The sequence below is a fragment of the Colletotrichum destructivum genome, chromosome 4 (assembly GCF_034447905.1).
Source record: "Colletotrichum destructivum chromosome 4, complete sequence".
NCBI lineage: Eukaryota > Fungi > Ascomycota > Sordariomycetes > Glomerellales > Glomerellaceae > Colletotrichum > Colletotrichum destructivum.
The window spans coordinates 404,889-424,381 of NC_085899.1; the positions used below are offsets into that span (position 1 = coordinate 404,889).

Sequence of the window (19,493 nt, forward strand, 5' to 3'; positions counted from 1 at the left end):
TCATTGTAAAGACGCGGATACTGGCCCCAGAGCACTGAAACTGATCGTGGCAGATAGAAAGATGTATAGGGCTGTTAGGAAGGTATTTTCTAAGGCTGCAAAAAAAGACTAGAAAGTAGTATATTAACAAAAGACTGCCTGCAGCAGTTATATATAAGACTAATAAGGCGCCTTATTAACTGCAAAAATTCCAATACTCTAAATAGCCTTAATAGTTGCAAATAGGTAGTGGTTGTAAATAGGCTGTAAGCACCTGCTTACGCGGGTGAGGGGTTGCCCCAATCTCAACCACTTTGGGTGTGGCACGAGTAGCGCCTAGGTTCTGGGCTTGATTTCCCCATGTGATGCAATTGGCATTGCGTCGAGGAAAACCACCATTCCAAGGTGCCATGAAGTTGTACCTTTAGCCACGAAAGGCCCTCAGTAAGGTTTGGTTCTGAAAGTGTCAAGGCAGACACGAACAGCCTGCGGTGTACCAAAGAGAAGCCAATCCACAGATTTTGATGGCTGTACGCTTGAATAGGATTACCCAAGCTATCCAAACGAATCTGACCAACGCACGACTGACGGCCCTCGGGAAACTTAAGAAGCAGCCCGATGATATGCCGTCTGCCGTCTATGTAACGCTGACAGGGCACAATCGTATCAACGCAGTCAAGACTGGCTGCAGAATAGAAGTAAGGCTTGGAAAAGGCCGCTTCTGGATGTTGAGACAAGGGTTGGTTGAGAGTGATTGAATGTGAAGGAGGCACTGGTTTAGCCGTTTCAAAAGCCAGATTGCGCACCCCTATTGGAGAGTGTTCATAGAAAATTCGGCTGCCCCTCTCTTGGTGTGGAAGATCAAGCAAGGTTGACTGAGGCAATGGTTTTGTTCTTGGTATGAACCGAGGTCCAAAAATAGCAAGACGGCCATGGGTTGTCTTGAACTAGAGAAAAACATAAGTAGAGTTTCTTTTGGGATGATTGCAGGCTTTCTTACGATCAGAGCTGACCCTTCGAGCCACTGGGAGAGGTGCCAGATTTCGGATATCTTTTCTCCCTTCTCGAGAGGAAAATATACCCAGATTCCCTCTTCATGGCGATTGTAGGGTGCGAGATCTCCTCCTGTGGTATGGGCATGCAAAGACATGATCCCAAGATTCCACAACGCCGAATAGGCGATGACGTCTGGTTCATTACATACCAGCATTGACAGCTTAGCCGGTGGCGGGCCTCTTCCTAGTTGAACCGATCGAACGGGTCCCAGAGCAGGAACGGACCACAAAGGATGATTCGCACGAGACTCAGTCTCCTCGTTGTCTAGTGCGATGGTACGTAGCTTAAAGCCCTGTAACTCGTTAATTCTGTACATGATAAGGGAGCAAGCACTTACGTCCGTTTGGGTGATCAGCGTTTGGTCATGGTCACACAGCCGAATAACCCTCCACCAAAGACCGTCACGTGCCTTGATAGACGGAGCCTGGAAAGAGCTGCAAAACAGGATCTGCGTCACGCCAAGATAATTCTCCGCGATGAAGACGGAATCGATGGACTGGGTGAGGTCAGGGGTAAAGATGGACTCTGTGTGGTCGTCATCGCGTGAGTTGCGGAGGGATGAAATATACCGTCCTCCCTCGAAATGGATGAATCGGGCCCAGATTTCGGCTGAGAGGCAAATGCGAGAGCTGCCACTCCTTTGGTACTTCAGCAGGGTTTGGGTGCATTCCGCAGCGTATCGGTGCAGGGTTGGGCCCTGAAGAAGGTGCCTTGCGATCTGGAAACGAAGTTCCTAGGGCAAGTGTGGCTTTGCGTGCTTCAAGACTGGTGCTCTTGACGCATACTGTAGACAGATCCATCTGATGCGTCTCGCAATTTCGAAGGGTAAAGGTTCGTGTTGGTATGCCAAAGCCTTCAGGAGCACCGCGAGTGATGTTGAGGGGACATGGTTGGCACACTTGGCATGGTAGCCTTTTGCTCGCCCGCCCGAATGAGAGCATTTGCTACCGCATGTCTTGAAAGTTGCGCCCTGTTCGTGCCACACAGTTAACTCAAAGTACATCATTCTTGATTGTTGTTGTCCGTCATCTTTCACTACATACACATAGGTCAATAAGCAAATCGCGGAAAGGTGTGGTGAATGCAACCTACTAACAAGGATCCAGTCGGGACAGTCAAACTTGAAGCCGCATAGGCCACATCTCCCCGAGACACAGGCTAGGGCCATCGTGGGCTGACTGAAATGAAAAGTGAGTGAGCAAAGAAAGGATCGAAGTGGGGACAGACTACATTTTTAAAGCGTACTGGTCTGCTAGCTAGGGAGGGAATTGTTAGTGTCCAAGCACCAGTAGGTAGTGTGTCTCAGGCTGCTAAGAAGGTACTCAAAGTACCTACCTTACTGAATCAAAGGGCGTGTGAGGGCGCTGTGGTTGATTGCCGGTGTGGCTATTGTTGGCTACGGGGGGTTACGGGGACCCACCTCTCCGCTAGCCACCCACGCAACCCCGCTGTCACGGCGCCGGCAATGACGGCCCACCCCACCCCGACCGGTGAACTTGAGCAAGGGCCCATTTCCCGAGCAATATGTCACACTGAAGGCCTACTCTATCTACATGACGGATTGGCCCCCTTAGCTGCAGGACATTTACCCACGTTGTGTTTGTCGCATTGACGTGTTGAAAATGGGCACAAGCTGGCAATAGAGACAGAATGTTTTATTGATGGAGGAGTGTTCAGTATCCTTCCTGAAAGGAGACGGTTAGGGGGTTAGACTATCTGCTTAGTCGAGTAGTAGCATATCGGTAGTACCATAATCCGAGAGCGGGGTTGGGCTAAGTCCACGTGATGAGATACCCTTACGCTATGTATTTAAATGCCCTCAATCGACGCCTGATCAGCCCAGGTGGGCGGATATATGTCGGCCCGAAAGATAAGTCTCCCACCCGTGCATCCTCTCTATCAATCTCTAGATTTAGGTCCCGCGGCACAGAAAGTATCAATAGTATTAGTGTTATACATGAGTAGCTAAGATAAATTACATACTACTAGAGTATAAAGACTTTTCTTTAATAATCTTGAGTTAGTTAGTAGCTAAGACGTTGACTGTATTAATAAGGTTGTTCAACTTCTTATCAAAATATGGTAAAAGTATCAAGGTTATCCTTAGGGCGTCTTTAAAAACTTGTTACGTTTAGGTCAACTTCTTTTCTTTGCCTCTGGAGACACGCTTCTAGGGTTGAAATCAAAATTCAACCCTCCACGTTTGCCAAAGTTGATTCTACTACATGAGCTGAACAAGCTAGGACATGCCTTAAGTCAGAGCACCCACTTCCTGGCCCCCCCCACTTCCTGGCCACCCAAAAATCCCTCATTTCCCCTCAACACCATGACTGCCCTCCAGCTTCTAACTATCACAACATTTACAACCCTCATCCAAATCACTTCATTTTTTGCATACGCCTTCCTTTATACCTTATGGTCCGATATTCCAAAGATAAGCTCAGCGCTGGAGGCCATCAGCAACGGTCTTAGCCTAAGGAAGGCATCATTGCAGTATGGTGTACCAAGGTCAACACTTCAGCTTCGATTGCAGGGCAGCCAGGCAAGGAGCATTGCCTTTTCTGACCTTCAGAGGCTTTCCCCTAGTCAGGAGGCTAAGCTAGCTAAATGGGTGCAGATTCAGCATGCTCTTAGGCTCCCTCCTTCACATCAACAAGTCAAGGAGTTCGCTGGACGAATCCTCCATGCAATAGGGGATACCTAGCCTGTTGGAAGGGGCTGGATCCAGGCCTTTATAAGGAGGAATCCATCAGTCAAGGTCCAGAGAAGTCGCTCTATTAATTCTAGACGTATTAATAGGGCATCTACTAAGGTCATCAGGGACTGGTTCAAGCATCTCGCCATACCAGAGATCATCAGCATTAAACCAGCCAACAGATACAATATAGATGAGACTAGTATCCTTGAGGGCCAGGGCTCTAATGGGCTGGTGCTGGGGATGTCTGAGACGAAGTCTGTTCGCAAGAAACAGCCTGGATCAAGGGCATAGGTATCCATCATCGAATGCATCTCTACCCTAGGCCATGTTCTAAATCCCCTCGTTATATATAAGGGCAAGGCAGTCCAGCAACAGTGGTTTCCTCTAGACCTTAGCCCTTATAAAGGATGGCAATTTACTGCAACAGAGAATAGATAGACTTCAGATGCCACTGCAGTTAAATGGCTGCAGAAGGTCTTCATCCCTCAGACCCTTCCTCAGGGCAAGGAGGTCAGGCTGCTGATCATGGATGGACATAGGAGTCACACAACGACTAACTTTATGTAGTTATGCTATATAAACAACATCCATCTACTATTCTTACCACCACACACCTCCCATATCCTCCAGCCACTTGATCAGTCAGTCTTCAGCCCTGTCAAGTCAGCCTATAGAAAGGAGCTTAGGTACCTTAGTCAGTGGAATAACTCTACTATTGTAGGCAAGAGGAACTTTATAGGCTGTTATCAGAAGGCTCATACTGCAGGTATAACAATGCAGAACATCAGAAGTAGTTAGAAATGGACAGGGTTATGGCCTGTCTCTATGGCGAAGCCTCTAATGAGCTCCCTCCTACTCCCAACAACACCAAAGCCATCAGCATCGTCAGATCAGGTCAGCAAAGGGCATTCTGGAGGCAAGGAAGGCAGGGAAGCTGAAGGATGGGCATCTGCGTCGTCTGCAGTAGTGTGGTCAACGCCAAGGAAGATGAAGGATCTGGCTGGCCAACTAAAGCTATTCACAGAGCTGGATAATGACGCCAGTACTCAACGCCTCCTTTTTATAAAGGTGAAAAAAGGCTTCAGCGAGCAGTCCTATAGCCTGGCTACTGCCCAGCACAAGCTGGAGCTTCTGCAGGCCCAAATCAACAATACTGCAGTAAGGAAAAGAAGGACAGTCCAGATCGATCCAAACACCAAGTTCGCCAACATCAAGGACATCCAGCGGGCGCAAATTGAGGCTGGTGATAAAGAGGATGATGCAGCTGAATCCAGCGCCTCTGATAACCCTAGTGAAGCTGGAAGCTGTATTGTAGTGGCATCTAGACGAAGTCAATAATTAATTGAACATACTGGTGCTGGTGGGAATACCCTCATTTTGGGGTGGCCAGGAAGTGGGGGGGGCCAGGAAGTGGGTGCTCTGACTTACCCCGCACTCTTCTCATCATGTGCGTTCTGCCACCCGCCACAGGTCCTCATCAAGCGTCAGCTGAGGTTAACTTTATTCACACGGCTGTTTGTGGCTTGCCGCATCCATCTCGCATAGGTACACCGCCTCAAAAACTCAAACCTGGGTCGTTGAGGTTATCACCGATGCGTTAGGGAAGCATGATTCGTAGCTCGACGGGAACAGCAGTGGCGCAAAAGTCCTAGCTAGCCTAGGTGGCTTCGAGGATGTAGGTCAGAATTCGAGACTAGCCTCCACACGTACACTAACGAAGTTGAGACGGCTTCGATCTAAAATGGTCTTTTTCAGCTTCTGCATACGCCGAGTACGAGATGGAAGATATAAGGCCCAGTATTTTCCATGGCGTAAGAATATTTCAAATGGACTCCAAGCTTCCAACAAGCTACAAATGGTCAAGGTCTCTATCAATACGCTGTCACCATGAAGTCCCTCTTGATCCTTGGTCTTGCTACTCTGTCCCTGTGCACTCCCACTCCATCAAACTCAAGCCCAGTTGATCCCAAAGACCAGGAGATTGGAAAACGAGCAGAAGCTGGTACGTTCAAAACTATTTTCCGCCTTCGCCATGTGCTCCATGTATTAAGCATAAAAAACAACCTAACAATGTGGAGTAGAATCACTAACCACTGGCTACTGGTCCTGCATCATACCCAAGGGTGCAGTTTACACCAAGGGGCAGGACGTGCTGAACGTGTGCGGCTCCGGTTTCAAGAAGAAGTATTTTGTCATTAACCCCCGCGACAATCTTGTCTCTTGTCAACTAGCAGCAGGCAAGTAACTGTTCCCGTCTTCGTCCCTTTTCACAGCTCGCCCCGCGACATCTTCCCGTCCACAGCCTTCCTCTCCTGTGTAATTGCACGGTGTCTTGGCTCCTTTAACGAGAACAGACCGACCATTTTAACACATACGCAGGCTTCACGCATAGTTCCGTCGAGAACGACCTGGGCGTGTGCGGGTCCACCGGGTTCGCCAAGCGATACACGCTGCGGAAGCCGGCCGACAAGATCGAGGCATGCTCGGTCCCGAGCGATTTCGTCTTCTCCTCGGTGCGGTCCACGCTCAACGTGTGCAGTACCAACGGCTTCGCGCCCATATACACGCTGCGGAAGCCGGCCGACAAGCTCGAGGCGTGCTCAGTCCCGAGCGATTTCGTCTTCTCCTCGGTGCGGTCCACGCTCAACGTGTGCAGTTCCAACGGCTTCGCGTCCATATACACGCTGCGGAAGCCGGCCGACAACATCGATGCGTGTTCGGTCCCGAGCGGGTTCACCTTCACCTCGGCGAAGAAGACGCTGAACGTCTGCAACTCGAACGGGTTCGCCACCATCTACCGGTTGCGGACGCCGAGCGTCGGCCTGAAGGCGTGCAGTATCCCGCGCGGATGGGGATCCAGCTCGAGCGAGAGGGTGTTGGCTGTTTGTAGTTCAACGGATTTCGCGATGCAATACACCTTGAAGAAACTGTAGTCGTCTTTGCGCATTGGAGTTTGACAGAATTGTTCCGGGTTCTTCCTTGCGTCCTCTGCCAGTTAGGCTACTTTTGTTCATGTAGATAAGGTTTCAATTCCATTCTCTACCTGTTCGATCGCCAATCAAAGTCCCCTCTCTAATTCGACGACTTCAACTTGGAACCTCGTCCTATTCCTGAGTCTCAACAGCGGATAGACCCTCCATTAGAACTTATTGACCTCCTGTACCGACCGGTTGAAACTTCATAGCTTTCTCGAACATGGAGTATTTCCCAGAGGCCCCATATCGTGGGCAAATATGGCGGACCACTTGACAAGTCGCATGAGAACAAGTGCGATATCGACCTGCCTTGGAAGTATGCGTGTATCGGGGAAGCACCTGGACTATCTTGAGGGTGATTCTTGGCCGAGCATTGAGATGCACCTAACCACTGATTCCTAGCCACCGGTTCATTGCGCTCCCCAGGGGCTGTATGGGTTTCGCCACGAAATCAACCAGTTCGCCTCCAAAATGGGCCTTTTAATCTCAAAGTGTCCCGTGACCCTCTTTAGCTTGACTACTCTGGCCAGCCGCTGGAGTTGGGCATCAACGGTCTTGATACCCCAAACTTCCATGGGCCTGGCTAGCAACACCCCCAAAAAAGATCGCCAGGAACTGTTCGCCACGAACGGCGACTTCGGCTCAGTTTCCGCAGGTCAGAGGCTCACCTGGGCCGCGTATCGGCAATCCCCATCCTCTTCAGACTTCAATATGGGGCGGCGACCCAAAAGAACGGTAGCGTGGGTCGATCTCATGAGCCAGGGAGAGAGACGGCAGAGGATGCCCTTCGAGAAGCGCTCAAGAGCCCCTAACTACCATAAAAAGTGAGTACCGGTACATGAACGAAGGATAGATGACACAGGGGGGGGGGGGGGGGGGGGGGGGGGGGAAGGCGTTGAATCCCTCAAACAACTGTGGCTCCTCTGGCTTGTACGAGATTTCAATATCACGGTGGACTAAGTGAAGACTCTCCTTTGGTCTCCCAAACAGTAACCGACTGCCTTATTTGGGACCTGTGTCTGCATAACGCACAACTGTCAGTCAACCCTGTACATGTGAATTCGCGATCCTTGACCACCGACCCACCGCCGGTCTTTGAACAAAGCCAGTCACCGACGGCATCACCACCGCCAATTTCGGTGTAAAAAGACAGCCACACCAATCAGCCTCGACAATTCGGCCTAGAAGGTCCCGATGGGTATTTGTGAATTTCTCAATTACCAATCAATAGAGTCAGCCTGGGGTATGTTATGTCATTAGTGTACACTGCCGATGGAGGGGAGGGCTCCGCCTCTGCTCGCAGGACTCGGTACGAAAGCGCCGTTTCAAGAGCCTGTAGGATGTCCGTATCCATACCGGGCAAAATGGGCAAATCTGGGGCAACGAACCCGCCAGCCGGTGTCACTTCTCACCGATGCAGACGCAGGCATGGATGTGGACGGAGGCGGACAGATGCGTGGGCGGCGGCAGCGGGTGGAAGACGGCCCAGCGCGTCGGCACGAAGGGAAGGGAACGCAAATCAATAAGCAGCTACGCCTTCTTTCTCTCATCTTCCTGTATGCTGGGCAATGACTCGGTCGACGGAAATTCGGAGTATTCGTGATGGCCGTCTGGCGCACCTGATTCGCCGTTGGACATCTCACCACTGGGCTGGCGTTCGTCCCCGAAGCAAATATGAAGAAGCCATCACGACTGAACGTTCCGTGGATTTACCTCGCGTGATGACAATGAGCACTGGAACGGATCATGTGACGGGATCGGCGACCAGGGCCATATGAGCTCCGACAACTTACTGCGTTTTCGCGGAGACACACGCCGTGTTTTCATGAAAGACATGTATATATATATATGTCCGTATCTGTACATGTACCAACAATCACGAAACCGAAGGTTTGAGGGGGTGGTGGTTGACGATCGACTGCACCGCCATCCATCGCTAATACACCACATTTCTTACCACTCGCCACTTCGGGAGCAAAATGGAGATGAGCGCAATGTCCACGCCTCGTCAACTTACGTTACAGCGACCGGACGGAGTCGGGGGGGCCTTGCCGCGGTGTTTAATGAAGACCACCCCCAGAGAGGAAAAGGAGGAGGCCCATATCGGAAATATCGCCTGCAATCCCTTTACGAAATCAGATTCCGGATCCATGCCATTGGGAACGCCGAGATGGTCAACCGGGACTCGATTTACTCGAGATGATTGGATCAAATCCGCCACCCCCCCCTCGGCGACCTGGTACGCATCCATAATGGCGCCAGCCCACGCATGCCACCCCGAGCCACCCCGAGCCAGGCTGTCGGGTCTCTGTGATAGAGACTGCCCCGTTGGCTAGCCGGGGGGAGCCAGGAGGATGTTCAACCCGGCCTAGGGTTCACAAGCTTTGTGGCATGAAGGACGATGAGGAATGATTCACACCCTGTCCTCTTTTTCATTACCCTGCCGCTATTGATAAAAGAGAAAAAAGGAAAGTGGAAAGCGGAAGAACAAAGTCGACAAGAAGAGAATAAATGAATAAAAAAAATTGAAACGGCCCCCCTCTCTGTCTGCTCCAGAGGAACGGAACGGCCGGTCAAGATCCACGGCGCTATGTAAGCGAAATCCACGCGCAGGGCAGGGTTGCCCGAAATTGCACGCCATCCAAAAGTGCCACGGCCATTCGTTCTCGGATTTTTGGAGTATGGATCAAAGCAGGAGACGAACAGCCCTACCGAGGTCGGTGGGAGCTATCGGCGGCAGAGTAAAGAAGGGGAAATGTAGGAGGTCGACAATAAGAAAGAGGAGGAGGCAGATGAAGAGGAGGAGGTTGACGATAAGGAGGAGAGGAGGATACCGATGAGGCCATACACCAGCCGATGATCGTGAGGTCGCTTGGCGCGCTCGACTGCGGAAATATGTTTCAGAGCTATCAAAAGTCCGGTTGACAGCTCATCAACTTATGCTATGCTACTAAGCCGCCCTGTCTGGCGTTCTGACGAACAGCATCTCTGCATCAGCATCACAGGAATAGTCTTGACAGGGGGGAAGGGGGACAGAAGCAAGTGCCGTCGAGGGGGGGGGGCATGTTCTTCAACTCTCCCGCTAGAAGCGAGCTAGAAACCCATCAACCATTGAAGAAGTTGGAAACCCCGGGTGCTGGTTGGCCAAGGGGTCTCTTCGGCCTGACTCGCCAGCGGTCAATCTCGCGGCCCTGCATGCCACTCGTGACAGTTGATGGCGGGACCCAAGCCCCTAAAAGCCCTGGACGCAGCTTGACCGGTGTGGAGAAGGGTACGATGTACACTCATCGACGTCTCCTTGTGGCCAAGGAGGATTTGCATGACGCCCGCACCACTGAGGCCCCTTGGAAAGTTTAAACAGTCCAGGACTAGAGGGGTGGGGGGAAGAGAAGGAACATGACCTGACTGTCGAGGTTTCTGCGGGTTTCTACGGGTACACATGCAGCGTACGAGATACACCAAAGTTTCGTCTGCTCGGGCGTATGGGAGACCATTGATGGTGTTAGTTGCGTGAGCATCGGAAAGACTGCTGTCGACTATGTTTGATTACATCTTACAACGGCACACTACCTATGGATACACCTTGTCGGTATGGATGGCGCCAGCGAAATCCTCCAGCCATGGGACAACGAACGACATGAGACCATGTATGTGTCCGGTATGTGCCGCCAGAACAGGCCGCCTGCTTCCCTCTCCCACACACGGTTGCTCGGGTCCGGGCCGAAGCACACGAAGCGGATGGGATGCGAGCTCCGTTCGGTTCGCCATCAAAGCGCTGACACACACGCGCGCGCGCAGAGACGAACTCGCAGGCATCGTGGCAGCAGAGAGAGAGAGAGAGAGAGAGAGAGAGCATTTCCGCTGGCCATAGCGGCGTTTGGCTCAGGGCGCAATGAAACCCTTTTCCCTCTCACGCGAAGCACCGCCTGCCGATCCCGATAAACGTTCGTTTCGAAGCGAGCGAGGCGCCTACGACGCCTACGACGCCTAAAACATACGATCGAGGGACGACGTCGTCGTCGTTGTCGTCGTTTGTCGTCGCGGAAGGCCGACGTCGGCTCCGCTCGGAGACGCAAGCGCTGAGGAAGCGGTGGCTATGGTCGCCAGCTTGGTGCGCCTACAACGATACAATTTCGGACAAGATGCGATCCCCCAAAGTGCGTACAGGCAGGGTGATACAGCCGCGGACATCGGCCGCTGCCCGCCGAAAGTCAACATCGTGAGTTAATCCCCCCCCCCCCCCCCCCCCCCCTTCCCTTGACGCTTGGCGGCAATCTGCAGCCCTGGAAGACGTTTAGGAGGCGAGCGTTGTAACATGATTACGCTATTTGTCTCTTCGTTTTCGCGGCATCGGCGAGATCGCCGAAGAAACCATAAAAGAACAAGGGCTAAGGCAAGATCAAAAAGAGGTTTAAGTCACTGGGGCTCAAGCTTTTTCGTTTATGAGGGAGGGTAGGGGGGGTTTGATCGTTGCACGTCCTGCCTACTTGACGAGGGACATGGGAGGGTTATGGGGGTGATGGAAGGGCTATGGCAGGCGGGCTAATTTGACCTTCATCAAGAGCCGGCACGCTCCCGTGCAGGCTTGTTGAGTCAAGCACAGCAAGAGTCGAGACTCTTTGAAAGCGACTCCGAGAGCCAAGAGGCGGTTTCTTCTGGTTCAAGGGAAAAGCATCCGGCCTCCCACCTCCTCTTCCTCCTCTATCTCCTTATCCTTCTCCCCGAGTGTGTGGACGAGACGGGCCCATTACGAAACCGACGGGCGTCCTCCCTGTTGAGGACGAACCACACCTCCATCCATCCATCCATGATCCATCCATCCGCGGTGCTACCGCTACGGGGCCGGTCGGCAAGCCGCCGGGGCGCACGGAAAAGGGTTGGCACGTCCTGCTGGGGACCGCCGTCAACAAATAAACAGTAATATGGCATCCGTTGTCACCCGTTCGGCGACAGATGGATGACGTTTCCACGTGGTGGAGGGATAGCCCCGTCGGATAGAGAGCTAGCCAGCCAGCTTGCGGAGCTTGCGGAACGGACTCGCGCGCGCGCGCGCGCTCGAGAGAGAGAGGGGGGAGAGAGAGAGAGAGAGAGAGAGAAGACAAGGCGAATGTGAAACGGTGCCGAAGATGGGACAAGGTGCTTTTTGGTGACATGGTCAATGGCTCTGCGTGAACGGCAAAGATGGTTCGTAGGAGGGGGATTGGGGTTCGGACCTCCTCTTACCCCAGCAAATACGGGAGGCTCATCAACGGCACTCCCATTGCGCTGGGAAGATGTCGTCAGGCGCCAAAGTTGCGGTGACCTTATCAATCTCCTTGGGAGATGATGCTATTCCCCGGCGGATGTTTCTCGCGCAGGGGGTGAGGGATTGAAGACGAGGAGGGAGGGATGACCAAACTGCCAAAGACATGCTAGCGCCGGCACCTTGAGAGCATCTTCAAACCGCCGACAGGGCCACCACCAGGGGGGGACGCGAGATGGACAAGTGCCAACCGTACGGGCTGTCTATTGTTTCGCCTTGAGAGACCTTTTCTGCCTGATGATCGTCGGGGAGGGGGGAGAAGAGACAGGGGCCAAGCCACGTGCCGCGTGACTATGTCAGAAACCTTCGCAGCCCCGTCGATTCGGTTGAAGAATACAAACTACTGTAAGTAAATAAAACACAGCAGCCCTGGGCTGGACTTGTACAGACTGACTGTACTGGACGGGACTGCCGAGGCATAACGTCGACGTGGTGTGTCAGTACCGGGGCCCTGCAAGGCGGGCGTGACGCATGAGGCATGCATAAATCTGGTCCCGAGACATGCAGCTAGTTTGTATACAACGGGCGTGAGATCAGGACTGGGCAGAACACTTCTTTCTTCTGCCCTCTTTTAGCTTGCCTCTGTTTTGGTTTGGTTACATTAACCGGAGAATTTTTCTTCTTTTTTTTTCCCTCTCTTCTTCTCCTTTTCATGTTATGCAAAACTCAATCAAAGGACGGGCCAGCGTTTATTGCAAGTTGACTTGCGAAGAAGATGAGGTACAACCAAATACGGACTAGACTCGTTTCTCCGGAGAGACCTTATCATCCAGCGTCTCGTTAGGCGTGGGAATTACTCGCTTGACTCGGGCCCCGCGCGCGCATGCGGGCGTTGTTACGAGAGACGGCAGCAGCAACGCCACGAAGAAGGACGGCAGAGTGCTAGCAAGGGGGGGGGGGAGGGGGCATCTCCATCTGAACTAGACCCGAGGACGGCGTCTGCCGGCCAGTATGGTGCTGTAATGTATGCATGTATGTATGTATGTATGTAAGTATATATGTATGTGTGTGTGTATGTATGTATGTATGTGTGTGTGTGTGTGTGTGTGTGTATGCAATTGGTCGTGTTTGTCGAGGTGAAGCCAAGCCCTGAGTCGGTGTTGTACACTGCAAAATCCTACCTTAACTATCTACTGTACCCTTATCCTACTGTTGAGCGTCTCTCCAGTGTAAAATGCAAGTATCTTTACAACGTCTCCCATCCCCATCTCGACGCAGGTGCGGGAGGCTTGGTATTCATCACGTACCGTGTTGTAGGGTAGTCGGCAGAGCCATGCACAACTGTCTCCATTTCTTTTTACCTTTGCTCCAGGCATGGGAGCAAGACCTGCCGCCCCTCAATTGGCATAATTCACTTCATCATTGCTTCTCCCCACCTCTCTCTCGGAGCCCGCTCCTCCTTTCTCCTTGATCGTCTCGTTCCCTCAGCTTTCCCGGTCGGTCGGTCGGTCGGTCGAGGGCCACTTGAAGATTCATACCTGTACACACACTCAGGCCCATCCCCTCCCCTTGGCCTCCTCCTGGTCTTGGCGGCACCCAGCGAACACACACACGTTCTCTGCTTCCACGATCCCTGCAGGCCCTGCAGGAAACCGAACAGTCATGTGTGCTGTGGAAGGGGCCGTCGTTGTTGGCTGGTCATATCCATCGCAGGTAAAGCCGCAAATGAGAGAGGGAGAGTGAGAGAGAACAACAGGAGCAAGCAGGCTCCAATGACAGATGGGAAACGCGCCAAACGTCCAGGCCAAATCTCCAAAGAGGGGTTAGCCTCCTACTTGGAGAAAACTCTCTTTTTCTCTGCACATCCTCTTGCGGCATGGTTCGAGGTCTAGCGCAGACTCCCCCCCTTTGGGCCAGGGGGTTGTCACCATACAGCGGCATTCATGTTGTCACCGGCTGGTTTTGCGTGGTCAGTCTGCCCCCCCACTCCTCTCTTAGTGTACTATGGTAGACTTCAAGACGGAGAAGAACAAGCGGTAAACAGTAGTGCATGTAAGTATATACGGGGCACACAGATACATCACCAAGGCACACATTACAAAGGGGACGGGGCCTGTTTCGCCATCTCTGCGACACCCCGGGCGCGCGGGCTGGCGTCCAGAGCCAATTTTGGGAGTACCTGTAGGACAACTGCCCTATGGATGGTAGAGCCATCCATACCTCTCTGTACCTGTATGCAAGCCATGGACATCTGGCGCGGGAAGCATCCATCATCAGGACTCGGGGGGTCGAGGTAGGTCGTGACAGGAGCAGAACGCTCGGAGCCCTCACGGTATTCGTACTCTACACATAGTGACGCCATGTATGGTTTTTGTTCCTGACATGAGAGGCAGAATTGCGAAGCAGACCGGGCGCGAGGAGAGACCGGACAGCACCCAATCCAGGCCGGACCAGACCAGACCTCCCTGACCGAGTAACCGATGAGAAGAAGAACGGCCGGACGAAGGGTGCCGGGGTTTTGGATTCGTACCTGAGAAGGTGAACCAGAGGCAACTGGACGAGGGCTCTCCCGAACCACTCTACGCCACGCACGCCACTTGGGCTCTCGGGCTCTTTGGCCACTCTCTGACTCTCTACCCATCCCGTCTGGTCGGTCCATATGTCTGTCCGTCTTGTCAGCTCGCTCGCTCGCTCGCTCGCTGGCTGTGTCCATGACACTACTACTTGCTGTGCAGACTTTCTTTCTCGACTTGGATGAAGGCACACACTCCCTAATACGGCAAAACCTACGCACACACCCCCTTGGATCCGGCCTGAGAGCCTAGGGATCACCCAGGAGCGAACAAGCCTGATGAAGGCTCTCGTGCACAAACACACACCCGTTTTTCTGCCCGACCCGCCGCCAGTCTTGGGTCTTGTCAGTGGGCAAAGGGAGCCGGACTAGGTTCTACGATGTACGTTCTGGAGCCCGGCAAGCAAGCGACAAGGGGCAATCATGCTTCTGGGTTCTGGGTTCTGGGGGGGGGGGGGGGGGGGGGGGTTGCCCGTGATGCTGGTCGAAGCCTACTGGCCCGCCAGTCTGGTCTGGCCTTTGACACACACTCTCTCATTCTTTCCTCTCCCCCCCCTCTATCTCTGTTTGTGTGTGTTGTGTCTACTAGGAGCCCTTTCTCTCTCTCTCACTTCTAGAGTCCCAGTATCCGCCCTCACCCTCCCCCCGCCGTTGACCTCGACTTACATCGTACACCTCCCGAGGTAGCGGTACCTGTCGACCTAAACCTTGCACCACCCAGGGTTTCTTTCTCCTGCGTGGGTTCCCTGAGCGCTGTCCACTGGCCGACCCGGCGACCCCCATCCTATTCTCAAGGTCCCCAAGGCGCCTTGGGCTATCTATATACAGAACAGCAAACCGCCTCGCTCATCCCGCTGAAATCCACACCACGAACGCTCGTCTTCAAATACAGAACGCGCCCGCCCCCCCTCCTCATCTGGACCAACTTGCCTCACGACGACCTCATCCACAGCCTTTTTTTTTTTAATCTTGTCTCTAGTATTATTATTATTATTATCTGTTATTCGTATCCTCAGCTACGCGTCGATAAGTCGGACCATTTTACCATTTCACTTATCGCCACTACTTTTATCCAAACTCTTCTCGTTCGTACGAACCGTACGATATTCGGGTTCCTACCGCTGTTCCTTTACTCGAACGCCGACTTACACCCGCAAGTCCCCGCTGTCGAACCAGACAACCCGTCCTGCAGTCCCCCCCCCCCCCCGATCAAAAACCACAAATCTCGAACAACTGAACATGTGCAACTATACACAAGTATGTGTGTCCAACAAAAGATTCGGCTTCATATCTCGCGGGGAACGAGGCTGACTTTAGCCCTTTTTGCGGTGTGTTTCCAGAGAGAATTCCGCTGCAACCACGTCCGCTGGATCGTGTCTCGCTGGTGTCCGCTCTACGCCCGCACACAACGACGCTGCCCTCCTCACGTCACCCACTGCGAGTACAGGTACGTCGGGTTGTCCCGATTTCCATCCCCTTATCCCTTCAAGACGACTTGTCTTGTGTCCTCTGTCGTCTTGCCGAACAGTAACTGACATGTGTATATCAACAGAGGAAACGAAGTCTGTGGTATGTCTTCCCCCCCTTTCATCCATCTTTTACCCTCTGCGGACTGGCCCAGTCTCTGCCACGTTTGATTCTCGCTCTGCATCTCATCTTCCCAAGGCCGACAGGGGGGGGGTCCCTCTGTCTGCTCTATGGTGCCACGGAAAAGGCGCCCCCCCCTCCCCTCCTCCTTCAGCACGCTCCACCCAACTCCAAACACCTGGGATTGGGGATTGGGACCAGCATGGGAGGAGGAGTGGCCAGCGAGATTTGGCCGGCAAACTTTGCTGCCACCAATAGCGGCAGAGACAGCAGCCCGCGCGCCCTGATATGGCATAGGATGCGGCCATTCCCCAAATTTGTTATAATGATAGGCGACTGACAAAAATCTCCAACCACAGGCGAATGCAAGCCCTCAGCACCCATTGTCTGGGAGAGCATGATCAAGCGCAACAACACGCCCGTCGGCCTCTAGATGAACGCGAGAGATAGATGGAGCGTGAGAGCGAGGAAAGTGTGTGTCTCGGAAACCCGCGCTCACTCACGACGAACCTGCACTCGGGTCTGCTTCTATCACATCTCGCATCTCTAGTCACCGACCCTCCGGCCTCTCGGGACCACGCACATGGAGAAAAATGTCCTCTCGCTCATATTTCCGTCTTTCCCACCCAACCCACTCTTTCTTCACCGGGGGGGGAAAGAGATTGGGAACAAGAAGGATGCACTTCGTCACAGCCCACAGAACTTTCATAACCGAGACTTGGGCGGGAGAGGGGGGAGAGGGTTTCCACACCGGTCAAACCACGCAACACCACCATCAGGACCAACATTTCTTGGCTGCGGAGCGGCCTAACCCTGGCGTTTTCAACGGAGCTGCATTGCACTAACGCAGCGTTCCGTGAGGGGTTTCTAACAGGCGAATCACTCAAACATACCATACCGACCACGAATAGGATACACTGGAAGACAACAGTAAATACCTGAGAGGTTGAACTACCAGAGTCTTGACCAAGTAAGAGGAGGAAACGGAAACCGGCTCTTTTTATTTGAAAAAAAAAAAGAAGAAGACGAACAACGCAACAATCTATGGCGAGGGAGGTGCCAAACCTGCATCTCCACCAACGGGGGGCGTTTTAAGTGGCCTTTTTTCTTTCTTTTTTTTCCACATCTCTCTTCAGCAAAGGGGCGTTTCTTCGGGCAATGCATCATCCATATGGGGAGGGATGTTTACGGCGCAACAGAGCGGAATCGAGCATTTTCACCATTCAAAGGAGCCGGGCAACAAACCAGAAGAAACAGCGACCAATCGGGTGTACATCGTACGCGAAAAGGACGCACAAACCAAGACGGAACATTTTCGCCACAGAGAAACGGGCCCAGACGGGAGGAACCGCGAGGCAATGGAGGGAGGACTGGAGGGACAGACTCAATCGACATGCCAGTCCACTTGGTTCGGGGGGTTTCCGCCGAGGATGGTGCCGGGCCAAGGACGGCGCTCCCCGGTCCAAGGAAGACGGGATAGCCTTTCCCACCAACACCACCACCACCACCACCATCACCAACCACCGTCACCACCACCGTCACCATAACAGTCAATGGACCACGACGGCAACGACGACGACGACAACGACAACTCATACCAGCCCTACTTACACCGCCCAAACGTTGGCCGACATGGCCCGCGACAGGCTCGGTTCTGGAACGTTTTTTCGGCCACCACCATGATCTCTCTCTCTCTCTCTCTCACACACACACACACACATACATCGTACATCGTACACACACAAACGCACCCACCACATCTACAGTACAGATGTTGACACCCACATCAAGGCGAGGACTGTGGCAGCAGTCTTCTTCTATTTGTTTTCCCGTTTTCAAACTAGCCAAAAAAAAAGAAGAAAAAAAAAAGCTTTGAAGTGTTCAAAACAAGAAGAACACTGTTTGAAATCGGGGGCGTTGGGGAACAGGGGCGCACGGGATCAGGAGTTTTTGGGCTACTGGCACACATAGCAGGTCTTGCCCACACGGGCACAGGGAGGGGGGGTTTCATCAAAGTTTTGCGGAGTCTTTACTCCCCCCCCCCCAGTGTACATCGTATATACCTAGTTTAAGCATCCGTTTTTCCATCCTCTGTTCTCCTGAACGTCCCTCGCTTATCCACCTCTCGGACCAACCTAACCCAGGCTGATGGAAGAGGGCGCTGTGTCGCGTTGCGGTGGTGGGTTGATGGGGGAGGCGGACAAGGAAGGGAACTGGAGGAGCAAACAGGTTTCTGTCAGATAGACACCTCGTCATATCCGAGTACAGTAAGAATCGGCGCAGGTGCGTCCAAAACCCATACTTGGGAGGAGAAAAGAGACAATTCAGATGCTCTGTATCCGTACACATACCGAAATTCAAATCACCATATTGCTACGTTTACTCTTCCTTTCCCTCTCAACCCCCTGCCTCGTGCCCGTAACACCCTTGACGAAGGGCGTGGTACCTGTACGGAGAGTCAGTTCTTCTGCAATGGTGGTCTTTTTTTTTTTTTTTTTAGCATTTAGCAGTTTCACAAGTCTGCATATCCGTACACGACAACCTTTAGCCTCGCAGCCGGTACCGGTGCCACATGCACTCCCCAGGAGATGTGTCCGAAGTGTCGTGTAGATCGTATATGTATGTGTTAGTCGTCCTGCTGCTGAGTTAGTCACCCATCAGGCGCCTCACAGGGTTGCTGCTTGACGGCTTAGCGCACAGCACTGGCGACGCGGTGTGGATAGGGATTAGGGTCGCATTGGCGGGCAGGGGTAGCAGTTGTACACTGGCAGACCAGCAGCAGCAGGTTGAAGGCGTAAGGAGGGAACTGGCCGGTGAAGATATGGCGTGCTGTGATCGGGCGCTGTCATCTTCGTCGGGCGCCGCGTTCCGAGAAACGGTCGAGGGAGGCGGATCGGCTTTATTGAGAAGTGACAGTTGTGGTGACGTCGGGCATCTCGAGGCTCTCTCGGGCTGGCACTGAGCTGGACGGTACTCAAACGTGTTATTGCTGTTGTTGACTGCCTCGTGTCTGTCCGTTTTTTTGCTGCGATCAGATGCATCAAAGACACACTGACGGGCCATCAACCATCCTTCGCGGGCCATTGCCGCCCACTCCCCCCCCCTCCTCCCGGTGGCCCCCAAGTACATTGTAGACGACGGACGGAGAACAAGACGACGCCGTGGTGAGCTCGGTGAGGAATCAGGTGTGGGCCGCCGAAGCGCAGGGCCCCCCCCTGGCACAAGAGCTCTGGAGAGGTGCTCCCGTTCGCGGCACCGACACCAAGAGAGTGGGTGCTGGCGTGGGGTAGAGCAACGGTCAAGGTGTGTGTGTGTGTGTGTGTGTGTGTGTGTGTCAGAGAGAGTGGAAGTGAGACAGCCCCAGCATCTCGCTCTACTAATGCT

At 53.1% G+C, this 19,493-nt stretch overlaps 7 protein-coding genes across 7 annotated transcripts; 5 read left to right on the forward strand and 2 right to left on the reverse strand.

Moving 5' to 3' along the window:
- Nucleotides 1-284: 284 nt before the first annotated feature.
- On the reverse strand, nucleotides 285-2,203 carry CDEST_06028 (uncharacterized protein; the record flags this gene model as incomplete). Its single annotated transcript, XM_062922187.1, has 3 exons — nucleotides 285-926; nucleotides 980-1,768; nucleotides 1,802-2,203. The coding sequence occupies 3 exons, from the start codon at nucleotides 2,201-2,203 to the stop codon at nucleotides 285-287; spliced, it is 1,833 nt and encodes a 610-aa protein (XP_062778238.1).
- Nucleotides 2,204-5,620: 3,417 nt separating this feature from the next.
- Nucleotides 5,621-6,666, forward strand: CDEST_06029 (Putative WD40-repeat-containing domain superfamily; the record flags this gene model as incomplete). Its single annotated transcript, XM_062922188.1, has 3 exons — nucleotides 5,621-5,735; nucleotides 5,815-5,955; nucleotides 6,113-6,666. The coding sequence occupies 3 exons, from the start codon at nucleotides 5,621-5,623 to the stop codon at nucleotides 6,664-6,666; spliced, it is 810 nt and encodes a 269-aa protein (XP_062778239.1).
- A 513-nt stretch (nucleotides 6,667-7,179) lies between these two features.
- Nucleotides 7,180-7,520, forward strand: CDEST_06030 (uncharacterized protein; the record flags this gene model as incomplete). The annotated part of the gene is made up of 2 exons (XM_062922189.1): nucleotides 7,180-7,246; nucleotides 7,321-7,520. 2 exons carry the CDS (start codon nucleotides 7,180-7,182, stop codon nucleotides 7,518-7,520), a joined length of 267 nt encoding a protein of 88 aa, XP_062778240.1.
- A 2,677-nt stretch (nucleotides 7,521-10,197) lies between these two features.
- CDEST_06031 (uncharacterized protein) lies at nucleotides 10,198-10,927 on the forward strand. The gene has a single exon (XM_062922190.1). It carries the CDS (start codon nucleotides 10,300-10,302, stop codon nucleotides 10,648-10,650), a length of 351 nt encoding a protein of 116 aa, XP_062778241.1. The 5' UTR covers nucleotides 10,198-10,299; the 3' UTR covers nucleotides 10,651-10,927.
- A 4,834-nt stretch (nucleotides 10,928-15,761) lies between these two features.
- CDEST_06032 (uncharacterized protein) lies at nucleotides 15,762-16,542 on the forward strand (the record flags this gene model as incomplete). The annotated part of the gene is made up of 4 exons (XM_062922191.1): nucleotides 15,762-15,779; nucleotides 15,863-15,969; nucleotides 16,075-16,091; nucleotides 16,469-16,542. The coding sequence occupies 4 exons, from the start codon at nucleotides 15,762-15,764 to the stop codon at nucleotides 16,540-16,542; spliced, it is 216 nt and encodes a 71-aa protein (XP_062778242.1).
- Nucleotides 16,543-16,559: 17 nt separating this feature from the next.
- CDEST_06033 (uncharacterized protein) lies at nucleotides 16,560-16,954 on the forward strand (the record flags this gene model as incomplete). Its single annotated transcript, XM_062922192.1, is given in 2 exon segments — nucleotides 16,560-16,795; nucleotides 16,810-16,954. The coding sequence occupies 2 exon segments, from the start codon at nucleotides 16,560-16,562 to the stop codon at nucleotides 16,952-16,954; spliced, it is 381 nt and encodes a 126-aa protein (XP_062778243.1).
- A 1,881-nt stretch (nucleotides 16,955-18,835) lies between these two features.
- On the reverse strand, nucleotides 18,836-19,150 carry CDEST_06034 (uncharacterized protein; the record flags this gene model as incomplete). The annotated part of the gene is made up of 1 exon (XM_062922193.1): nucleotides 18,836-19,150. One exon carries the CDS (start codon nucleotides 19,148-19,150, stop codon nucleotides 18,836-18,838), a length of 315 nt encoding a protein of 104 aa, XP_062778244.1.
- Nucleotides 19,151-19,493: the final 343 nt, after the last annotated feature.